The sequence below is a fragment of the Pieris rapae genome, chromosome 11, assembly GCF_905147795.1.
Source record: "Pieris rapae chromosome 11, ilPieRapa1.1, whole genome shotgun sequence".
NCBI lineage: Eukaryota > Metazoa > Arthropoda > Insecta > Lepidoptera > Pieridae > Pieris > Pieris rapae.
The window spans coordinates 721678-746862 of record NC_059519.1 but is presented as its reverse complement, the minus strand read 5'-3'; the positions used below and the strand labels follow the sequence as shown (position 1 = coordinate 746862).

Sequence of the window (25185 nt, the reverse complement as noted above, 5' to 3'; positions counted from 1 at the left end):
CTCTATCTGTGTCGTCCTAGTGTAACGAAGTTTTATCGCGTGTTATCGTGGTGTGGTGTTTTTTTTGAAACTACGACCAAAAAGGTTTATATTGTTTAAGTGGCAAAGAGTAGAGAACAATATAATAATAAATATCTAGTATAATCTGTTTTGATCCAATTGAAGACTTTTCATTCACATCTACACTGGCTTACAGCCAGATCTTGCCTATGTATTAATCCAAACGTTTGTTTCTCATTACTGTGCTATCATCAGCAATGTCAAATTTAATCTCGTGATAAGGAATCCCTTATCTAAATCTCCTTTTATGTTATTTTCACTGTTTGGTTACCGCGCTTGGGTTACGAGAGAAAATATTTGTCTTGTTGTGAAATGAATTTAGTACGGAAAATCCTAGAATATTATTAAGTATTCGTTTATTGTGTCAGTGTCTGACGAACATATATTTTAGATATATTTACCCAGAATATTAATTGTGTCAATATTTCTCTGTAATAACCATTTTTGTTAAAAATTTTTTTACTACATATCTGTTCTTTTAATGAAACATAAAAATTAAATATACTTACTTCCCTACAATATACCTACATATAGTAATAAAAAAAAATTCTTCATTATATCGCTTAGTTACAAAGAAATATTGACCCATGTAATGTTATGGGTAAATCTTGGTAATGTGCCTTATAATAATTTGAATAGTAAAATTGTACGCCATAAATGTATTTTAATGAACCATACTGATACATAAGTTATTAGGTATTATTCAGTCTTTGTTTAATTTGTTTCGGTGTGTGTAGAAAATTACTGGAAAATGATATTATGTATGGAAATAGAGATGAAAATTTTTAAAATACAGAATACATTACTAAATACCTACAGAATTAAAGCAAAACTGCTATTTAGTAGTAATGTCTTAGTTTTTTTTTTATATTAAGTTGCCGTTTGGTTGATGATTAATTTCAGTTTTATTTTCTTACTTAATTAACTTAAGTTTTTCTGTTTTGTTTAACAATGTTATCAGTTTTAGTTTGTATATTGTGCTGGTTTTATATAATGTATTCTTTTATATTATAGATAGGTGTAGCTGTAAGATAACGAATACATTAATAATATAAACAAAAGTAATATTTTATACAGGTTTGATGTTATGGGTCGTAAAAATCGTAAAATTAACTAATAGTACTTTTGCACCACTATTGACTTGGTAGCTTCAGCGTGCGACTCTCATCTTTGAGTTAGAAGATTCGACCCCGGCCTTGTTTCTATGTGCGAAACCATCGTGAGGGGACCGCCTTGCCTTAGACCCAAAAATATGTGTGACAGGCACAGGAGGTAGACCTACTTGTCTATTAGATTGACTGATCATGAAACATAGACAGAAGTCTGAGATCCAAACCTAAAAAGACTGGAATCTTTACTTTTCTTGCCACTGATTTCTTTCAATAAAACCAAAAAATTATGATAGTTTTGGTTTCCTGGACTATGTTGTTATGTAATAAAATGATTCTGTCCAATTTCCAGTTCTCTAGTATGGGCATCAGGTCGTCACCATAGCGGAGTGGTTCAACGGCTTCTATCAGCCGGAGCTCGCCCAAACTCATGCGACAAATACGGCACTTCCGCCCTAACTTGGGCGGCAAGGGCGGGTGATGTGGGGGCTGCAGCGGCTTTGCTACGTGCTGGGGCGGATCCCAATACGGCTGGAATGTATTGCTGGACACCTTTACTACAGGCTACTCAAGGTTGTTAGTGGTTTTTTCAACTTTTCCGATAATTGAATCCAAAGCTTTAAAGAAAACGATAAACGTATATATAACGATAAATGATTGTGACCACGTAAACCAGGAAGGCAGCTTTGATGTGCACATTGTTTATTTATTTACGGTTTTATGGCAATGAGCGGTTTTATCGCTTCTGAGCGAGCTTATCTAGGCAAGCATTGCAAGAAAAAAACTTTGGTTGAAATAAAAATCCAAAAAAGTAATTCAGCCGCTCATGGACACTCCTTATGCCATGGGGTTGGCGAGTGCGTTGCCAGCCTTTTAATCTCTATAATTGCATTTGCAATTGCATTGCAATTGTAGAAACAACAAATAAAATAGGGAGCTTTGAAAGTGCAGAAATAAATTACTTGGATTTGAGTTATTTACGAAGGACAAAGTCTATATTAAAACAGTTCTAAGTGTTGACAGGAAGTATTTGTCTCGCCAATGTTTATTCGTAGCTAAATTTGACCTAACATACCAGGCCTTACGCTTGGAGGTATATTCTCCGTCAGTTAATTTTATTTTCAACAAACAAACCTGTATCTAAAGAAAACACTTTTTTAACGAATTGAAGCTATGTATATGGGTCAATCAACTTTTAAGTGTACATCAATGATAAATTTTATTTTTATAATTTTATTTGAATTTTTTTTATATTTTAACATTTTTCTTTAGATAATTATTTATATTTTAAGAATTTACATAGAGCAGAACGATTTATTTAAATAAAATAGTAAATTTGACTCCGAAATAGTCCCTTGGACAACTAACTAAATAGACTTCTGAACCATTTGAAATTCAGTATAATTGTGAATCGTCACTTTATTCTCACTTAATATAGGATGGATTTCAATTTGTCTTCCATAAATAACAGACGTGACTTTATTATTGAAAGGAAAAGTATTGCTCTATGCTGATTTTATCATTAAATGTCCTATGGGCAACCAAAATGTCCCACGGACAACGGTTTTGGTTGTCTAAGTGACTGGTTGTCCGAGTGACATTTATCAGTCTTTGCGCTTTCTGATAATAAATAATGATATTTTGAATTACGTCTTACGCAGATTGAAAAATATAAATAAAATATAATATATATTTCACTTTTATTTACTATGATATATCAAATAACGTTTTTGTGCTGGTTGTCCGGTAGACACACAAAAAAGCCACGCACTTTTTCAAAACGCGCGCGACCGACTGACACCGCGGCAATGATGAAATCAAAATGACGGTTGGATTAGTGTTGTCAATAAATCGACTGACTTATTGTCAAGGCACTGATCATTCCATCTATGTTTCGGTTTCGGAACTTTTTTACCGTTGTCCGGTGGAAGTCGGAATAATAAAATATAATAGGGACCAAAACGAACATGCAAAAAATTCGGTAAAATTATGAAACAAACAAAAATCTATATGCTAGCATCTTAGTGAACATTGTAATGAATAATTATGTACAAGCGTAATTAATTGCCATATAATATTTTTTTGTATAAAGTAATGTTTCATTGTAAATAGCTACTGGGGACAAATAAAAAAACGCTACATCCAGATATTTTGTCACCTGGACAACCATTAAAATTCCAGTTTAATAGTGATTTATTTAAAAAAATTTACTCGTATGTTTGCTTAATAATAAGATAAATGCGACATATGCCAAAAAACCACTTAATTTTCTTTAGAACTGCGATTATTGGTCAGGGACAAAACAAAGTACTTACAGGACAAATAAAAGTTGATTGACCCATAAACTTATAATTATTTTACATAATTTTAAATTTTTCACGTGCACTTAAAATAAAAACGTTGTAGCGCTTCTGTTTTATTTATTATAGAAGAATGGGCTGATGTGTATAACCTATTGTAACATATTGTAATGATTACCAAATTTATCTATTACGCATAACGTTTAAACTTTAAAGTGATTCATGCGAATTTGTCATGAAACCGATTCCAAGAAATTTTAGTCTCGTAAATTGATTATAAATTATTCTAATTTTAAACAGGCCAAGGTTGTAATAAATATAAACACATATCACCGATTCAATATTGGTTTTTCTAAGCGAGATCTTGAAATCTAAACTGATTGATATCAAAATAGAATCTAAATATAAGCAAATTTTCCTAATCCAATGAAAAATGTAAGTAACCCTATTGTGCTTCAAAACCGCTCTTGTATTTCTAAAATTGAAAAGACACGCCCAATGTTAACCAAATGTGCTAACATTTCGTTTCACACTGTATATTACAACCGCCTGATTTACTTTTTTTTTTTTTTTAATTTATTCATTTCTCACATAATAATTATATTTAAATTAATTTTACAATAGAAGTACACAAAATAATACCTGCACCGACCTCTATATACTATAGTATATTATATCTCTTAATTGATTACATAACAAGCAGCTCTTGTGAAGTCACAAACTCAGTGCACAAACTATCAGTCTCCACCGCAATGAAATAATAAAAATCTTAACAAATTTTTGAAACAGTACTATTATTCTTTATGATTCGACAACATCTATTCCTTTAAAATTTGAGATGTATACCAACAGAAGAGACATCTTCCCAACAGATGACGGGTTGTAATGAATTTGAATCATTGTAATTTGATAAGAAAACTATGTTTACGTGTTTGTGCGTTAATGAATTTAAGATTTATCAGTAAAGTTGTTTTTCAAGCTTCGTCTGTTTTGCCAACGGCCGTCATTAGCGATGATTGATGTCTTGGCACAAAATGTTGTTATAACCTACATCAAATAAATATATTTGTAACTGCATGTACATGACAGAAAATTTAATTGTGTTTAAAGTGTCAGAGGGATATTTTATATTAATTATTAATAATTTCTTAATGTGTGTTAAAATAACTTAATTTTTAAAGTTGCTATTTTTCTAAATTTCGTTTATGATGACCAAATTTTTGTTATATTTGCAAGATTTTAACATAACACTTTGCTTATCCGGCTTGAAGGACCATATAAACTCAAGTCATTACTACCAGGTCTTAGAAGTTATTAAAAACGTTCCATCTCATCGGTATTGTTTTAAGTTGGAATTTACACATTTTCAGGAAACTATTTCGAAATCGTACAAATGCTGTTAGAACATAAGCCAAATGTGAATGCGCTAGACAAGGATGGTTGTACTGCGCTGGCGACAGCTTGCAAGGAAGGCTTCTATGACATAGCTTTAGCTTTGATTAATTCTGGGGCGTACATTAATGTACAGGTATGTTTAATGATTAATAAACTAGCATTTATAGAAATGAATATCATGATAATGTCTGATTTTTATAGTAATTTAATTCATACAGATAGGTGTAATTATATTTATTATGTGCGGTATATATGGTGTATTGTTTTCAGGACCACTCGAAAGACACTCCCCTAATACAAGCAGTGAAGGGTGGCTACAAGCACATAGTGGAGGCATTGCTAAAGAAGCACGTAGATGTAGACCTTCCAGGGAAAGAGAAGAAGACTCCAGTGTACACTGCGGTGGAGAAAGGCCATGTGGCCATTTTGAAATTGCTTTTAGCTTCGAATCCAGACCTGGAACATTGTACTATAGTGAGTATTTTGAAGTTCAAATGGGAAGTTGTTTATTGAGCTGCTGGATTAAGCATCACAGTACCAGTACTACTGTTGAAGCGTTTGGTAGTTTTTTAGGTATTTTCTGTGCTTGTAGATTATTTTTAATACATTAAGCCATAAGTAAAATAATTATTCATTTGTATAAAACAATAAGATTTTTAAAATTTATACTAGGGTTAAAACTGAAAAATGGCAGTTATATACAAATTTCTCATTCTTCTCTTTCTCATGTCTTTTTTAGACAGGTGATACCCCATTACTCCGTGCAGTGCGGTCCCGTAATGCGGAAATGGTCGCGTTATTGTTGGAGCGCAAGGCCCGCGTCAATGTGGCTGACAACAGGGGTGATACCGCACTGCATATCGCTATGAGGGCGCGGTCCAAGGTAATATCACTATTTATTATTGTTCATTTGCACAAATGCACGAACCAACTGCCCACTGAAGTATTTTCGAAAAAATTCAACTTAGGGTCCCTCACGAACTGGTACGCTCTTTGTACCAGTTCTTCAAAGGCCGGTAACGCACCCACGAGCCCTCTGGCATTGGGGGTTAATTATAACTTAACATCAAATGAGCCGCCTATCCGCTAAATATTTTTCCGTATGTAACAGCTAAATCCTTTTTTCAGCAAATCGTCGAAATCCTCCTCCGCAACCCCAAGAACAGCCAACTCCTGTACAAACCGAACAAACTGAACGAAACGCCGTACAACATCGACATGAGCTACAACAAAACCATTTTGGGCCAAATATTCGGAGCTCGCAAGCTGAACACCAACGAGGACAACGAGAACATGTTGGGCTACGAGCTGTACAGCGCGGCGCTGGCCGACATGCTGTCGGAGCCCAGTCTGTCGGTGCCCATCACGGTGGGGCTGTTCGCCAGGTGGGGATCGGGGAAGTCGTTCTTGCTGAACAAGCTTAAAGGTGAGCCGTGCTTATGATCGACGTTTTTCAAGTGAAACTTCTTTAGGGTAATTTGTTTTCGGATGAAACGTCACGAAGATGTGCAGCGTTTTAGTTGAAGGAAAGGGAGAGAGCGATTTAGACCGATTGAGAGAGAGTGAGACAGGGAGATCGAGAAAATTTACACTTTACATATTAGAACTTTAGATGGTCGCATAACGTGCATTAAACATTGGTTTTTTATTTATTTATAATACCATTAGAACGCATGCAGTCTGAATAAAGATATACAAATACATGGAGGGATCATATACTGGTACAACGTGAACATTGAACATCTATTGGGGCTTTTACTAGTAATAATTATTTACAAAGAAGTTTCACTCCTGGCATGCGTACTTTGTACGTACACACTTTTTTCAATCTCTGAAAATAATTAAGTTATTTGAATATGAGACTAATACTCGCAGAGGAGATGAAGAACTTCGCCCGGCAGTGGAGCGAGACGGGCTGGTCGTGGTCGTGGGCGGTGTGGTGGAGCGCCTGGCACGCCGCCCTGGCCTTGGCGGCAGTCGCGGCGGCTTGCGGGGCGCCGCCCTATCTCGCTCTGGGACTCTGCTTCGTGCTCTTCGCTACCTTCTATCTGGCTCTGTATACGCTGTGGTACCTCACGCACCGGTAAGTTACTTTCTTATGCACTGTAGTTTACTCAATTAATTAAATAGTACCTGGATGGCCGAGCTTTGCTCGGTATTTTAATTTTTTTATAAATTGTGTTTTTGGAAATTATATATAAGTACGAATTACATACTAATAAAATGATGAAATATGAACAATATAGATTATATATGCTGGAATAGCTTTAGTGTTGTTGTGTCGTTAAGGCAATTTAAAAATTATTATTCGCCGATAGATGTCAGGAAGATTCATTTTTCAGTTTAAATTGGGACTACTCAAACACCACCTTTTTGTTATTTTCTATCATTTATTCCTAGCTAGATCGATTTATCGCCCCCGAAACCTCCTGTATACTAAATTTCATGAAAATCGTTGGGGCCGATCCCGAGATTCCAATTATATATATCAATATACAAGAATTGCTCGTTTAAAGATATAAAATAATATACTTTATGTTGCTAATCATACATTTTTAAATCAATAAATATAATTGATTCATTCATTTTCTCTAGTTAATAAAAAAACTTAATTAACAAATTGAAATTCACAAGCGTATTATATTTTAAGATTTGTACGAATTTCAGATACGAATGGTGGTGGGCGGGAGGTGTTTTGTCGGCCATGGGGAAGCGATTTAGTTCCCTACTGCTGGTGCTTCAAGTGGTGTTCTGTCACCCTCCAGGGCCGAACGATCCGAGGGCGTTGCCTGCCACACCTATACGGTAAGTTCTTTGTATACGTATAGTAGAATTATTTTCTTGAACTTTCTCTAAATTTGTATACATTATCTCCTTTCTCTTATGCAAGGTTTGGTAGATGAAATTCATCATTTTTGATGTGCATTATTGTCGAGCTAGGAAGTCGAAGTTTTTGTATGTCTAATGTTCGGGTTACTCAACAGGTTATATATAATAAAATATATTATTATTTAATTAACAATTCAAAAAATAAAGTTTTGATTAGTTCATGTAATAGACAGCAACTTTTTTTATTACAAATATTGTGGCATTTTCAACAATACATATTATATTTTAATTAATTAACAAATTATAATCTATTTGACTTATCCAACGTTTTCGTTCACAACTAAACACTACCTATTTATGAATGTAGACGGAGGATTTATATTTAAGAATTACACAGATTCCACTTCACCGAAGGCATGAAGAGTGGCAGCGGTCAAGAGAGTGAGGCGATGGTGGTTCAAATGTTGGCGAGTCTGGCCGAAGCCCTGGAGCTGCAGTACGGCCGGGTCTGCACCAGACTGGCACGGGCCTTCAGGCCTAAGCCTGTCTCTTCTACTTCGGGCTGGAGGTCAGAATAAATTCTGTTGATTAATTGATTTATATTACTATAGATAATGGTGACATTTGTGTTAATATATATAAATTTAAATTGAGTTGGTATGAGAACAAAAATAAAAAATGACTTATAATATGCATTATTTTTTCGTTAAATGACAGTTCAAATATTTGACTATTTAATTTAGATTTAACTCTTATTAAAAGTAGGTTAAATCGGTAAGATAGCCGTTCAAGTATGCACTGTAGAGGACAGGGGGGACTTTCATTTTCTTATTTTGTTGACATGGGGAATGGGGGATTAATGATTTTTGTCAAATGAAATATGAAATTGCAGATGGCGCCGCGCATGCTGCATCCCTCATATCGTGACATTCGAGATTTGCTTCACGTGCATCTTACTGGCTGCCTGCATTTTGACCATTTACCTCACTGACCCTGGAGTAGATCAATCGTAAGACGAAATATCGAGTCACAAAATCTTTTCTTTGGATACACGTCTTCATTTGGGTTTTACTTTAATAGATTTTTTTTTAATCTATTTTTTTATTTAAACTAATGTTTAAGATAATTTAGTTTGTTTTATTTTCTTTGCTGAGCTTTCTTATTTTTTTCTTAATTATTCGACTCCACTTGAATTAGTTTAATAAGATATCAGAGCAAAAAATAAGAAAGAAACGACGGCTCAGCGAAGTGTCGTCGATCAGACGGCGTGACATTCAACAGGGTCTGCTGATCGGCGCATGCGCAGCCTCAGGTGCGCTGCTGTTGGCCAACGTGTTCACCGCGGGTCGGGCTCTGGCCGCCCTGGCCATTCCGCCCCGGGTCAGGCTCACCCGGGTGGCTCGGCAGGCCGTGAAGAACCACCACGCGCATGTGCTCGCTCTGAGGCCGGAAGTGCAGGCCCTGACGCACACCGTACGTATATTGTTTTTGATGGCTTTCGTATGTTAAAAACGATTTGTTCAATTGTTTTATTTCTAACATATAAATTAAATTTATGACTAATATTTTTTTCTTATTTCCACTCAATTCTGGTTGCGCTGTTTTTATATTTATTATGGAGCTATATATATTCACAAGAGTTGCTAGCTATATTGTTAGTTATGGATAGATAGATTTAGGAATATAAGTTTAATTTTTTAATGTTTTTATCTAGAATAGTTGGTGTGGGATTTTGGAATTCTATCGTATTAGTAATTACTGTTAAGATAGAAAAATGTAGTGATAAATAAATAAATATTTTCAGGTATCGTGCCTGGATGCCTTTACGGGTCAGCAGACCCGGTTGGTGGTGGTGGTGGACGCTCTGGACAGCTGTGAACAGGAGAAGGTCTTGGCCCTCCTCAACGCAGTACACGCGCTCTGCTCGGACCCCAAGAGCCCCTTCATATTGCTGCTGGCCATCGACCCTCATATCATTAGCAAGGTGAGCTTCACTCTGTTTTATTAGTAGTGTTCAAGTGGATTTAAATTTAAAATTTTTAAGTAATTATTTCAGTTAGTATTTTTAATAATTAAAAAAAAGTGCGTGCGTACAAAGTACACGGGTCAGAAGTGAAACTTCTTTATAAATTAATTATATTTAAGGTAAAAGCCCTATGGATGATTATGTATTCACACTGTTTATAGACTGTATACATGCTAATGATAATATAAATAAATAAAAAATCTGCGTTTACTGCACAAGACGTTATGCGACAGAATTGCTATCTAAAGGTCTAGTATGTAACTACTAAACTAATACTCTCTCTCTCTCTTTCAATCGCTCTCTCTCTTCGACAAAAACGCTGCACATCTTCGTGACGTTTCATCCGTAAAAAAATTATCCTCATGCGCCTAAAGAAGTTTCACTTCAATAAAATTGTCTAATATTTGGTATATTCCAAATATTTATATTTATTTTATATTATTTTGTCATATTTTTACTTATGTATTTTGACCGATTGAGTTTATTGTTATTCGTTTAAATGAATAGGTAGGTTCTAGGCTTAGTACTAATATTGTGGTTCTAACAAGTTTCCACTGCGCAGGTGGCTTGGATGGAGGTTAGTCGAGTTGGAGTGTCGTGTCTCCGTTAGCAAATAGCCTTGTATATGAAGCCCTCATAAATTAAAGCGTGATTCTTGAGAATCATCAGAGAATCTGACTGAAAATAGACCCAGAAATAAGATTCTTCTATGTCATCTCCATAGCTAAAAACAAATTCTGCCTTGGACTAGCAGATAAAATCAAAATGTATCCCAAAATTTGTAAGATTTTAGGGAAATGTCCCAAAATCCATGCAGATTTTATTCAAATCCCATATATTTGTGGTCCCTCAGCCGTGTTGAATATAGGGCTAATAATGTCAGTACAGTGTGCTTGCATGCTTCTACGCCTGGGTTGCAGGTTTTTTTTGGTTTTCTTCTATGGACGTTGTATATAAATGTATTGCATGAATATCCGTATAGCAAAACTACAATATTATCGTCAATGTAAACACCTCTAATAGCAAGCAATATTAGCCGAGCGTCCTATTCTCAATAGATTGTCTATAGTATAAGAGGGCCAGGTCGCATCTCTCAGGGAAGATTCCCAGGAGTCGATTCCACGAAAAGTATCATTCTATAAGCGCAATAAAAACTTGCTTATATGTTGTCAGGGATTGAAATATGTATATATATATATGTAATCAGTGCCTCCAGTTGTGTGTATTCGTTTTAAACGAGTTCTTAGAAACGTCCCTAATAACGTTGGATAACAAAACAGGCGGTAGAAATAAACAGTCGCCGAGCACTGTCGGAGAGCAACATCGGAGGCTGGGATTATCTCCGGAACATGGTCCAACTGCCGTTCTACCTCCAGAACTCGGCTTTGCGTAGAGTGAAGAGCGCTCAGCAGACTGCCACCAAGAGGATGCACAATATCGCTGCAGAGGATTTCTCCACGTCGCTGCAACGATCGGTACGTAGTTTATTACGTACTAAGGCTGCCTTTGTGAATTATTAAATGTTAAATATTTTTATTGACAAATCCAATAAAATAAATCACTGGCACTACAAACTTTTTAGGTCTGGGCCTTGTATTTCTGTATCTATTTCATGATCATATACAAGTAGGTGATTACCTTCCTGCGCTGTCGACTTTTTGGATTTAAGGCCAGTCGGTTTCATCACCATGTTTTCTTTTACTGTTCGAGTGACTGTTAAGTCTATGGTTGCATAGCCGGGATTGAACCTAAGACCTCAGGAATTACAGTCGCACGCTGATACCACTAGACAAACATGTCACGAATGCAAGAAATAGAAATTGTATGATGACAGTTTTTCTTACCATAAATATTCCTACCATGCAAGTCGATATAATGTTCCAGGTATCATCGCGACGTCTTTCGTCGACATCGGAACTCATGTCCAGCCAGGAGCGCATAAAGCCCCAGCAGACCAAAGAGAGCGTGAGACGTCTCCGACCTTCGGAGTCCATCGCTTCCTCGGTGGCATCTGGTCTGCACAGGGCCGTCCCGACACCGGCAGGAGGGGCTGCCGACCTGGGACGGGTTCTGCTGACCGATGACTACTTCAGCGACGTCAACCCTAGGAGCATGCGACGGTTGATGAATGTGCTGTATGTTACTGGTGAGTTACAATCCTTTATATGTTTCGTTTACAGGACGTATTCTTTGTAGTGAAAATAGTGCGTGCGTACAAAGTGCACATGTCAAAAGTGAAACTTCTTTGTAAATTAATTCTTAATATCGTAAAAGCCCCAATAGATGATCATGTACCAGTATATGATCACTCAATGTATTTGTATATATATACGTATATTCACACTCTATAGTCTATACATTTCAATGAAAATAAAATTTGCGTTTACCGCACAAACCTTATGTGACCGAATTGTTAAAGTTCTAATATGTAACTACTAAACGAACGCGTCAACCAATAACGTGTATTTTTGCTTGATCTTCATTTCTCTAGGGGCACATACCGTTCAACCAATCAGAGCGCGAGTTGCATTCCGTCCTACGCCGGTTCACAATTTGACCGCTTCCCATCGATAGATTACAATCAAGCGAAAAATAATGCGTTAAATTGCAATCATAATGATACGGTTCACAATCTATCGATAGTTTACAATCTTACTAGATAGATTGTAATATAACGATGTTTACAATCTTACGGTGACATATACATAACAAAATTATAGCAAAAACAGTTTTGCCTTATAATTGCAAACGATTATTTGATTTCTTGTATTTAAAATCTAATTGAATCAGCTTGCAAATTAGAAAAGCTAAGAGTGTCTAACTAAGATTGTTTGGTATTCAGGTCGTCTGTTAAAGGCCTTCCAAATCGAGTTCAACTGGTACCAGCTGGCCTCTTGGGTGAATCTCACGGAGCAGTGGCCTTTCCGCACTTCCTGGATCATTTACCATCACGAGACTTTCGAAGAACACATCGACGACAACACCTCGCTCAAGCATATCTATGATAAGTACGGAAGCAATATTTTTTTTAGTCTGACACATGTATGTCCCAGCACAATGCTGTGTCAGTGTCTCGGGGTGGGCTGCAGAGATCTGGAGCACTGAGGCCACCAGCCCGTAATAACAATTACTTATGTAAAACATTAAATTAATGTAATTTTATCAATTGTTTCTTTCTGACATGGATTACTTTGCTTGCTATAAAATATATCGTATGTATAATATTCAAAATCTCGTTCTATATAAATTTTCGTCTTGTTGTTCATGTATTTTTTTTTTATCATATATAAGTGTAACCTGTTGTGGATGCATCCAGTGTGTTTGTAATTGTTTTATTTTTGACTTTGTTTTTATTAAGGATGTCTCTGTTTGGTTTCCCAATAAATAAATAAATAAATAAATACTAAATAATATATATAACAAAAAAAAATGTGGAATTGACATTTTTTTTCATTCGCCCTACTCTAAGAAACGATGACAAAACATGGTAATAAACAATGTACTTTTTTGGAGTGACTGGATAGGTCTTTAAGTAATTTAAATAAAAATAAGATATGTTTTATCACAATTTAACCGCCCAAGGTCCGGTACGGTTCACAGTTTGAAATATTTAATTTAAAATGTTTAATAATTTATGTAAAAAAGAAAAGTTCTCTTTATCATTTGGCATTTAAATGACCAGGGTAAAACCACTGATAAGCGGTCTTCGTGAGGCTGGTAATCTGTTGGAGTTGGATCGTGACGAGCGGAAGCTGGAAGTGTTTCTGAGCTTCCATCGTGCAACGCTCACTGCGGCGGACCTCAAGATATTCCTCCCCTTCACCATCAACCTGGATCCCTACATCAAGAAGGTTATCAAAGGTGGGATCGTAATAACATTCGACATCCAAAATTTATTCTTTTTTCTGTGTTTTTTGTTGGCAGAAATGTATGAAAAATAGCACATATTTTTTACGTTGAAGACAGAAATCTTCAATTTATTGATATATCTTCATAGATATATGAATGCATATATTTCTGAAACTTTAAGAAGCCATAATATTGTATAAACATTTTGATTCAATTTGTCTGATGGCTATATTAAAAAACTTAAAACATATTTATACTGAAAAATTATCATTGAACACATTAATTTGTAATTATTGAATTCTTCCAATGTTGGTACGTGGTTAAATTTATTATTTATTTCAGAGGAGCACTTGCAATCTGGTATAGACGAAGACCTGGGTTCTGGAGCAGCGACTGTCACATTGCAGAAGCAACCGCATTCGAAGCTTATTCATAGGAAACAGGTAATTAAAAAAAACTTATATAAACTGTGTACTTAAATTAACTGTAGTTATTAAATTTTGTTTTACAAAGTGCAAATAATTCATAGGAAAAATACATTTTCTTTAAAAATCATTGTTTGAGTTAAATCGGTGTCAGCCAAAAAAGGATGACAGATATTTTGATTTATTAATGATTGGTAGAAGCAAATTTAACCGTATACCTTACCACATATACTCTTTACAATAAGTAAAGATGAACTTGGAAGTCATGATAGACAAGACTCATCAGCGTTAATGCCCAGTGCTAGAAGACTAAGAAGTCTGATCGTTTTTTGAATTACTTCTTTTACTATACTGGCCCGTGACAACGGAACCAGCGTACATTATTTATTCCGAGAAAAGGGAGCATCCTGGTTACATTTTTTTATAATTTATTAGCAGAAAGTGCAGCCGGTAGCGCCAACTCCGCAACAGAACCAGGTGTGGGCGGGATGGGCGTCGACGTCTGTGACCCCGCCCACTTCGGCCCAACCCCCCGCACAGCACACTCCTTTTATGCCTGTTGTCGGTGCTAATCCAGCGGCGATGATCAGAACTGCTTTTCCAGCGCTGGTACGGTTCATCTTATTTATTATATAATCTTTTGTATGGTAAATGTTATTAATATTTAATTATACATATATTTATTTATTTCACATCATATTTATTATCTTAAACAAAGCAGTCTTAGTGCTTATATTACAAATTAAATTTTATTTAAAACTTTATGGATTCTCGCACGGAACCACAAACGCTGGTCTTGTTTGTGTGAACTCTGTAGATTTATACTTTGTTTAAAACATCAATGAATTATTTATTTAAAAGTGTGCTTATTCTACCCCATAATTAATTAAATTTCTTTGATTTTGTTTACAATTACTGTTATATTTACTATCTTACTTGCCTGTTTTTCTCGTCCGTGAATACTGAACTGGAAATAAATGTAAATTTATTAGTATGTTTAAATCTATAACAAACTACATAGTTTCCCAATGATATTTTTATTAATTTATTTTTATCGTAATACTACAACTAACATTAATTTTATACACAAAAATCAATAAAAAATTAATAAGTAAAACCTAATTCGGCTGAGTTGTGTGATGATGTAAGTGAGAGTATGTATGGTGGGGTGTGCTCATGATGCAGATGAAGTAACGCTATGTGATATTCTTATCTCCTTTTAAGAATATTCAGCGTTAGCTTAAGCAAGTCGAGTAATATTTCTGGTTTTCCAGGGTGACGTATCAACAATTCGCGTTTCCACGTTGAGCGTAGAGCGCGTGTGTACGCTCGTACGCGATGCTTTAGGCCCTTCGGGCGTGACGTGCGCGGCCGCACTCCAGAGACATCACGTTTGCGGTCTCGTTCTGGCCGTTTGTCGGCTTGCTGAACTCAGGCCAGTATGTATTAACTTATTATTATAGCTTGAACATAAAAATCAGTGAATCTACATTTTTTTAGCTCTGGGTCTCAGATTTCTGTATCTAATCTGTATAAAATCTAATAGCCAAGTAGATGATCAGCCTCATGTCCCTGCACGCGGACGACACTTGTTAATTGTTATTAAAATACATTTATTATTTTAAAAACAAAGCCTTTCTAGCCAAGATGGTGGTCTAACTCTCTCTGACTCTACGATGCTGGTAAACAAAACCCGTATAAGAAATAAAATAGGCATGCACGTCATCATCGGTTGGAAGTGATCATTTTGTGTCACGTGACTGACATATAAAATCAATACTTTTTAGTAAATTAATGATTATTTACAAATACATAAGTCGGTAACGCTTTTTAAACCCATGTTTTATTACTTAAACGCTATTTATCATGTACCGTTTGAGTTTCTTTAAAAATGAATAATTTCCAGGTGCTAGAGTTACCGTTTGGTGACTGGGAGTTGTTCAAAATGTTGATTCTCAATCTGCGAGAGCTGGAAGCTACGATGCCCGTCCCCACAGTCCCCGCATTGTCAGGTATTTAATCAATCAAATCTGCCTCAATTGGCAGACGTAGAAATATGTCTGTATTTAGACTATTTTATGTACTCACATGACACAATAGAAATGCATTTTTTTAAATAAAATCTTCGTTGCGACATCAACGTTAGGATATAGCTTAATTTGATGCCGCGTTTCCATTATGCAAGTACTTGCATGTATGACGTCACACGTGTGTGCAAGTGTGTTGAATTTTTAAACAGACTGTTCAACTTGAATAATATAATAATAATAAAAATATTAGTATTTTCTTTCTATTAGCACTATTTTTTACAATTTAATCCTACACACATCCTTATCCTTTAGACGAACGCATGAGCTTGCACTTGCAACTTGATTGCAAATGAGGTGAGGTGAGGCACACAACTTGCAACATAACTAATTTAAGTCTAACCTAAATTAACTAAAAGTGTCCAATAACACTACTCAAAGTCTACTATCTACTAAGTGGACGTTCTTTGCGTTCTATTTTTTCACTTACCACCGTTTATCACTTGACACTACACACAAAGGACTAAATAGGTGTCTAAGTGCGGAAAATGAGTCCACACTAACACTAATTCTCTCATTTAATAGAAATCCAACTAAAACAGAGTAAATAATGATTTTCAGTAATTCCGGATAAATCCGGTGACACGGAAACGGAAGTGATAAAGCCACGACCTGTCTTGGAACATCAAAGATCGCGTCCAACTGTGGTTGAGAAACAGGTAATGTTATTATTTATTTATTTTATTATTCAATATTAATAAAAATGTTTTTGTGTATGAAAATCTTGAACAGCGCTTCGTGGGGGTTTTTAGAACTAAACCTCGTTTAAATACAATTTCTGTAAGACCAAATGTGAAAAATGGATACACTAATCCTCCATATAACGCGGTAAAATGTATGCAGAGATTATTGTACTTACAATAATTTAATTAAGTTGTACATTTATTTTACATATAAAATTGGGTTCTATTGTCTTAATAATATAGTCCAATTTTGTAATTGCAGCCTTACGCGGAATATCAGGTGATTATTTTAGCTGAAAGTAGTTTCATTTCTGTCATTAGAAAGCTCTACATTATTAGCGTTTTCTTTCATAAGGAACCAAACTTACATAAAAACACAATATTTTGTTTTGCTTGTTAATGTTTGATTTATTTAATTCTGTAGTTATAGATATAACCAAAACACTAAACTTTATTTAACAAATTCTCTCAATACCTGATGTAATTTAGATTTTTATTTGGAATGTTAGCCATAGTCGTCAGTTAGCAAGGCCTTTCGCTGACCACGTCAGTTAAGAACCACTCAAAACATCGTGTTCGAAAGAATCGCGTTCATCAATATTTTTTAGTGTTAAAATATTTTTTATAAGTATTATATATTTAATTTGAGTCATCGTCGAAATTAAAGACATTTAATTTAGCTTTAATCCCATTCTCCTCAACCAGGTGACCTTGGAAGAGCAGATGATTTGCGGCGCCCTGCAAACCCTGAATGAAGAGGCGATGGAAGACGTGCTCCACTCTGAGGCGCCTTCAGGTGAGCCCCAGCTGCGGACCATTCGCGAGTATCCCCCCTCTCCCGTCCCTTCGTCTTCCTCTTCCCCCTCGAACCCCCCAACCCCCCCGGCAGCCTCCTCAGAGGAGGAGCTACGCAGAGATGTCATCGTCAATATTTCGGACGACGTCTTTCTATAGGAGCATCTGAATTTGCGATATACTCTTCTCTCTTTCTCTTATCCGTCTCCCTATGAGGAGTGACAGAGATGTTGACATCTCTGATAGTGTCTTCCTATGAACAGTGGTTGTATGTACGGCTGGAAGGTATTTTTAGCTTTGCTTAATTCGTTTCTTCAATTGACACAGTTTTATTGAGTTTTAACACATTTGGCTTTCAATAGCTTGAGCAAACGAATTTAAGCAAATTCTGGCGACGCAAAGAGCATTTTTTTATAATTTGAAGGTTGAAGACTAAAAATTCTGTGCCAAAACGCATGTATGAGCGATAAAAGGCTATTAATACTCCAAAATCGCTTAGACTAAGACATTTTTAACAAATCTTTGTTCGAGTAAATGTCTCAATGTACTTTTAACTCTAAGTACTTAATTTGTAATAAATAAAATGCATGTACGCTTAGTGTAAGTAGCTGTTAACACTGCTTCATTTAATTATGCAATGAAGCATTCCTATTAATTTTAAGCTTATCAAAGTATTCGTTGAAATTGTTAAAATGGCTGTGCTTATCTTTCACGGATGTGATCCAGATACTGATAGAGGTTTTGGGAGATCTTGATCATACTTTGAGTATACAATTACAGAATATTTAAGATATTAAACCTGTATCACGTATTGCACTTCGACACTGTAGATGTATTTTCAGATTCCAGAGTGCCATTGTAAGTTAATTACCTCGATCGAGATGTTTTTTATATTTTCTGTTTTAACAGTTTTGTAACAATATACAGCATTCACGATTGTTAATCATTGAATGACTTTAGAGTAAGAATCCGCGAATAGATGCTATTACACTAGAATTGTCATTACATCTGTACACATACATATCAAGTCTATTGTAGTGGTAATCCGTAACAATCATTCCATTCGATTTCGAAAAAATAAACTTATAAAAATTATTTAGTTGTTTTATTTAATTGGAACCGGTGCCGTGTATAGCGTGTGAAGTGGGTGAGTTCAGAATTAAGTATGGGTTGGTTTCAGGCGAAGAGCGCGAGCCAAAGTCGTCCGTCGCTCGAGGCGCCTCATGGGCGGGGAGCTCCGCCCCTGCGCCGTCGCCCCGCCCCGCTCCCGCGAGCTTCCGCTCTCGGCGCGACCGGGATCCCCCCGCGGTCACCTTCAAGGTCGAAAACGAGGAGGACTCCGACGACGGCCACATCACCTTCACCGCGAGACCGCGGCCGACGGAGCGCCCGGCTCGCTCCCGGCCCTCTTCCCTCCTCGTGGCCGACGACAGCTCGGAGCCCGGCGACCGCCTCGCCGCTCGCTCCAAATCCGTCGAAGACTCCACTCGCACCGGTTCCCCGGTCGTCGATCTCAAGTTGCGAAATTTGCGACGCACCGCCGATATTCTGCGAAAAGTTGGTTCCGCCGAACGATTGACGCGCCTCCGGGAGAAATTCTTTTCTCTCAACTCGGGCTCTCGCGAACGCAGTCCGACTCGGGAGGAGCCCAGCGACGACGAATCGGTCCCGCTCGTCTCGTCGCCGACGGTCAGCGCCGCCTCGCCGTTGGACAAGTCTGAGAACGTCGACGCTTCGAAACCGTCGTCCCCGGCGACCACGGCGTCTTACAAGAGGTCGCTCGGCGTCGATTGCGGCGATAGAAGCATCCAAGACTTCACGGTCAGCTCGGACTTCTCCCCGCGATCCGATACGACCGAGCTCGAGTCCCCGCGAGAAGGTGGAACCGCGTTCGATTTGTTGCCGGAGACTAAATGTTGCTCCGGTCCGCCGAAGAAGGCGTATATGTTGCGGGAAGAGAGCAACGGGTCGATATCTAATATGGTCGAACCGTACAATATGAGGCTTCTCTCGCACGGGACCACGGAGGGATCCCGGGCCTTATGGAGACAGGACGCCCTGGATTCCGATCCCCCTTGGCCTTGGGAGGAGCCCGATTCGGCAGTGTGAGCGCGATCGAGGGAACGAGCGAAACTCAATATCGAGGTTTACTCGACTGCAGAATATTCGTAGTTCTGGCAAATTTAGCTGGATATTCCGAAGATACCTTGGCGTATTCGACGATTAAGAATATTTATGTATATGATGAATTACTGTACTTAAAAGACATCCGCGTGACTCCGATGCATTTAATATGCCTTATATGTAGTTGTTAAATGTAATTTTAAATAAATATTATTCCCAATTCGATTCACTGCGAAATTTCTTCAATGCCCGAACAAATAAAACACTTTCAAATGCTTAACATTTTTATTGTACATACAGATCTACAACTGGAAATGAATGAGGTGAATTAAAAATACAATTTTCAACAGATTTAATGGCAAAACAGTATTTTCGAAAATATATCAAATTGCAATGATTTTATGAAAGACATGTTTATTTCACTTTACGAGCGACATAAAAGAAATCTGTCGCAATCAGTTATATCGATTCAAAATCACACCCGCCTGCATCGCTGTACAAATAAATACTAAGTACAAACCTAAATAACGCAACTATATACATAAAGAAACGGATTAACGTAAAATTAATAGCCGCACTACGTGTTTATCATAAACATATTAATTAAGAGATCATTTTTCACGTGGATGTATGAAATATACGCCTTACATTATTCAACAATACCTACAATTGGGAAGTGGATTCCTTCAAAGCCCGATAAATTCGTATATAATCCTCCCTGTAGCTTAATTGAAACATTTTAGCTCATACTGCGCATATACGATATACCTTTTCAAAATCCTATTATATGTTTATCGCTTTAGCCGTTTAATAGAAGATATAACCTAGCGAATTGTTCAGCAGTTTTTAACAAGGAAAAAACATGATTAATTCACAATCATACGCCGGGGTCTCAAGGCAGTCTCCACATAAGAGTGAATATAACATATTATGTTATTCTTTAAATAAATAAAAAACTTTAGTGAATCCAAGTGGAGAGCAAAGCGTATATTCACAATACTTTGAAATGTAAAAAGTCCTTCTCAAACCGTTCACGTCTAGATATAAAAATAATTAAGTACAATCTAAACATAATTTGTCGGAGCTAATAAATTCAGATCTCACTTCTACATCACACATTCGATCGACCTATTTACAAGTGGCACACGAATCCTAATCTATTGATTAACTAAAATTATAAAAATACCGTTTTTAGTCGAAACGAATAACAACTGTACATAAAATAAACTAGAAGTATAAAAATAAATAATGGATCCTAGAGGAAATTGAGTCGGCAATATCACACTTCAAACAACTTGTATCTTGCTGAGGTTACCCGCGTTGTCTTCTATGACTTTGTCGGGCGGATCCGACGACGGAGCACACTGGCGCTTGTTGTCCTGGACCTCCAGAGCTTCCTCGGCATCGGAAGGCATTTTATCATCGCGCGAAGTCTCAGGTTTCTCATCACCGGAATTGTCAGGTTTTTCTTCAGAGTCGGCGGGTTTTTCGTCTGAACTGTCGCAGAGATGGAGGGGCGTCGGTGTCGGAGTGGTGAGCGAGCTCCACCATCCGGATAGGGCTCCGCGGGCCTGGGACAGGGCTCCGCCTACGGCCCGAGACGTCGTGGCAACCGCCCGACCGGTGGTGGCCACGGCTGCGCTCACTTTCCTGCCACCCTCCGTTGTGGACATGGTGCTAATTTAAATTACAATTAGATTATCATTAAACACTGAAATTAGTTATTTCTTGCATCTTTCCTTACATACACATAGTTAATGGTTAAAAAAAACTAGTCTCTATTACTGTTATATTAACTCACATTCCTTTAATAAAACCAGGTAAGTGATACTGTCTTCAATAAAAACATGGTCAGAGATATTCCTTTAATCATATGTTAACGATCGAAGATCTCTTGACGGCATTTAATATACAAACTAACTGACCCCCGGAACTTTGTACCTATTAACATGGAACATTTTGCTGTAACCCCAAAGACTGCTCCGAATGAAAACGTTTTAGGTTTTTCTGTGATATTTTCTCTATATAAACCTAAACCAAGTTCTTACTTAACAAATAAAAAAATAGGGGTTGATCGTAGAAGAGTGAATGTATGTATTTTTGTATGCCGTATTATAAAACAAGAAAATTATAAATTAATTAAGGTTTGGAGTTTTGGACCACCCTGAACTATTAGGGGAATAAATACATAAAATACATAATGGATATGCACACAATTTCACCAAAATCGGTCGAGCCGACCCTAATAACTAAAGTTGAACTTTTGAAACGCCTAGTAATAAATATAAGCGTATATATTCTAAATACTCACTGTGCAAATTTCAACTTCATGTCAGCCACCGAAAGTTGACCAGCAAAGGGGTGCATCGGAATCAAGTTCATGAAAGCTTCAACATCACCATTATTAGTACTTTTTAGCCATTTATCATATGCATGCGTCGCCTTGAATGCAGACATGAACTGGGAGTTATATGATTCTATTTCTCTGCTTCCATCTGCAAGAATTAAATATACAAGTCACTCAACTTTCTCCGTATAAAAGTGAGTTATGTAACCTAACATTAGTAAGCTACATATATATATATATAGTTTAGTTCATATTTTCAAAATGTAACCAAACATTGTACACTTGAACCCAATATTAGCCCTCTATATAACATTCTCGTTTCCTATTATATCCAATACCATAAGTGTCAGATTATGAACTTTTCTATAAGTCCAGTTATTTTTTTGTTTATCCAATGGTGCAGCCTCACTACCTCTAATATTATCTTATTTATAAGTTCATATTTCAAACAATTAAAGTCAGTTGTTACCCAGCTTCAAACAAAGCGTTACATTTATCTAAAGTGTAAACATATGAACATCCATACAAAACACCCAACTTAATTAGCTAGAATAAATTACCTTTATCCTACTCTTACTATAAATAAAAACATACAAAATAACTCAATTTTTGTACCTGGTAGCAATGATGTCCTTAAAAGGTAAATCAAGTAGGTGGCAAACTGATCTCTTATCCATGCATCCCCTTGAGTAGGACCATGCCGTACCACATGATCCGCAAACCTAAGATCTTCGGTGCCAAGGGTAAGCTGCCTTCTCAGAGCAATATCTGCTGTCTCAATACGCATTTCATTCAACTCCACAAGAACATCAAACAACTGTCTCTTCTGTTTAAAAAGCACATTTGAAGCACCAACCACAAACCCTTGAACGGCAGAATCTGACAGTAGGTCTAAGTACTGCAGAGATAAATATGGCAAACAGAGATACCCATCTTCAAACAATGGCAGTGGAAAACCACAATCAGCCTGATCTATTTGTCCTATCAAATTATACAATCCATCTACACTCATGTCTCTTGCCATTGTGGGGCTTTGCTGAGCTTCAATCACACATTTTTGAGGTTTATACTTTTCACCAATGCTGTGACATTTTTCTCTACTAGGTAACTCTTGCACATCTGCCAGTAAGGTTTCATCAAAACTTTGTCGGCTGACTCTATCTTTTTCATCAAAAAGGTTTCCAGTTTCCTTTGGCGACAGTACCTCAACCAAACTGTTACCAAAAACACTTGCATTTAGAGCATTAAATTCTTCAGAATTTACTTCTATAGCTGTTGTTACTGGTGAAAGGGGTCGCGATAGTCTGTAATTTAAAAATAATATTTTTAACTGACTTATTCTACACTGACTACTAACTAGATTTATTCTAGATATAGTGTCATTATAAGATATTTGTCACAAATAAAGTTTTCACTTTAAAATTAGATATACATTATAAAAACTTATATTAATTTTTACATATTAATATTAATACAATACATAAAAGGTGACATGTTAGTTTCTAATATTATTGCAATTTATTCAAATTACAATTTTTCTATTATTAGTTATTTTATACCAAAACCAACAAAGCAACTACTAATATATGGCATATAATATTTATATATAAATATGACTTTTATAACAATAATCTCTATAATCTCTGAATAATTAAAGAGATGTAGTGTATATAAATAAGGGGAGAAATATATACAAAGGCCATAATACTTACACAACATTAGCCGACTGTGATAGCCCATATTCTAAACAACGAGGCAGTAGTGAAATTACAGTTAGTAAGGCTGTTGAAAGCTGTCCAGCCGGAGATCCATATATGACAACTTTACGACTCAATATTAATAATTTGAATAGCAAAAGTGCTTTGTGCCTCCAATTTTCAATTAATTTTTGTACAGATAAACCTGTAATCCAAAAGTTACAACCAAAATAAATATTAATTCAATATTTACCAAAAAATTACTTTCATAGAAGTCTCCTATATGTATTTTAGAAATTCATTTGAGTTAAAATTGGCAAGTATAATTACAATTTTTTGATATAACATATTATAGCAAATTTATTTACATACCTTCCAAACATTGATCAATTTGTACAGGGCAACTATTAAGGTGATTATATGCATCTTCTAATAGCTTTGTCTGGGAGAAATCACCTTGCAGGAACCAAGCCCTCACAACAAGTTCCATTTTAACTGCCAGTCTACCAAATAAAGGTGCTCGACAAATAACACAAACACTCTTCTGAACAGAACTTCTTGTCATGTCTTCAGTTTTTTGTACAACTTGCTAAAACATTATAATGGGTTCCATATAATAAAAGCATTAAAAATCTTGAAAATACTAATATATTGCTACATACCTCAACAGGAATTTGTCGAAAACATGATACACCGTAAACAGTTCTTGAAGAGTCACTTAAATCTGGCAAGTTAAAAAATATTGTGTCAGAGAGATAATTGTGTGAGCCATCGGGTAAAGCCAATGCTGGTAAATATCTCCAAGCAGGTGGAAGTTCCGAGGGTCTCCCGGGAACTAATTCAGGGTAACAGTGTTCTACCTAAAACACAATCGAAATTTAATTTTTTTGGAAGTATGAACTTATAGAGAAAATTTATGAAAATTTTCTCTTTAATTTTAAATTAATTTTATGATATCGATTTTAGCACGAAACGCCTACCTGGCATCCTTTTTTGTGGTGAAAACCCACTACTATAATGTTTAACACCGGTTCGTTAATGAATGCCATATTTGTTGTTTCAAATTTTATCAAAATGTAAACATATTAATTTATATAATTTTCGCCAATTCAAAAGACAAAACAACACAAAACCAAAAATTTCATTTTCCCATTTTTTAGCATTGCCATGAATGACACTTAATAAATGACAATGACTTATAACCTGACATGAACTAGCTACAGATCATATAGTTATTATATACGTCAAAATCTGTAAAATTTTGCTTATTTCTAAAACTAATCAAAACAGTACATTGAACTCTAAAAGGAACATAGGAAAGAAAGAATATTGTTCGAAATTAAGATCCTAATTGTGTAGATTAAAACGGTTAATAAATGAACGAAACAAATGAAAAATTACTACAAAGTTTTCTTCCGGTTTATAATTTTTGGTCATTTCTCTATCTCCATTTCTATAC

General features: G+C 36.1%; 2 protein-coding genes across 12 annotated transcripts in view; one reads left to right on the top strand and one right to left on the bottom strand.

The window, feature by feature from the left end:
- LOC110991564 (kinase D-interacting substrate of 220 kDa B) overlaps window positions 1-19907 on the top strand; it is a 35761-nt gene extending 15854 nt beyond the window's left edge. For 9 of the 11 annotated variants that reach the window (XM_045629947.1, XM_045629942.1, XM_045629948.1 and 6 more), the window contains exons 5-27: window positions 1522-1742; window positions 4840-4997; window positions 5135-5338; window positions 5604-5747; window positions 5993-6290; window positions 6740-6947; window positions 7532-7669; window positions 8091-8261; window positions 8586-8702; window positions 8956-9166; window positions 9498-9677; window positions 11000-11194; window positions 11604-11865; window positions 12562-12727; window positions 13402-13580; window positions 13911-14011; window positions 14429-14602; window positions 15268-15432; window positions 15900-16005; window positions 16642-16739; window positions 17026-17043; window positions 17469-17559; window positions 18739-19907. In XM_045629947.1, coding sequence (XP_045485903.1) covers window positions 1522-1742; window positions 4840-4997; window positions 5135-5338; window positions 5604-5747; window positions 5993-6290; window positions 6740-6947; window positions 7532-7669; window positions 8091-8261; window positions 8586-8702; window positions 8956-9166; window positions 9498-9677; window positions 11000-11194; window positions 11604-11865; window positions 12562-12727; window positions 13402-13580; window positions 13911-14011; window positions 14429-14602; window positions 15268-15432; window positions 15900-16005; window positions 16642-16739; window positions 17026-17043; window positions 17469-17559; window positions 18739-19667 — 4534 coding nt within the window. In that variant the 3' untranslated portion in view covers window positions 19668-19907. The remainder of the gene's footprint in view (window positions 1-1521; window positions 1743-4839; window positions 4998-5134; window positions 5339-5603; window positions 5748-5992; window positions 6291-6739; window positions 6948-7531; window positions 7670-8090; window positions 8262-8585; window positions 8703-8955; window positions 9167-9497; window positions 9678-10999; window positions 11195-11603; window positions 11866-12561; window positions 12728-13401; window positions 13581-13910; window positions 14012-14428; window positions 14603-15267; window positions 15433-15899; window positions 16006-16641; window positions 16740-17025; window positions 17044-17468; window positions 17560-18738) is intronic. The other 2 variants (XM_045629940.1, XM_045629941.1) reach the window with 2 other exon arrangements.
- Window positions 19908-19953: 46 nt separating this feature from the next.
- On the bottom strand, window positions 19954-24891 carry LOC110991565 (late secretory pathway protein AVL9 homolog). The gene is made up of 7 exons (XM_022256945.2): window positions 24707-24891; window positions 24389-24586; window positions 24099-24315; window positions 23742-23931; window positions 22645-23333; window positions 21994-22177; window positions 19954-21359 (listed from the first exon to the last, which is right to left on the bottom strand). Exons 1-7 carry the CDS (start codon window positions 24773-24775, stop codon window positions 20969-20971), a joined length of 1938 nt encoding a protein of 645 aa, XP_022112637.2. The 5' UTR covers window positions 24776-24891; the 3' UTR covers window positions 19954-20968.
- Between the last annotated feature and the right edge of the window lie 294 nt (window positions 24892-25185).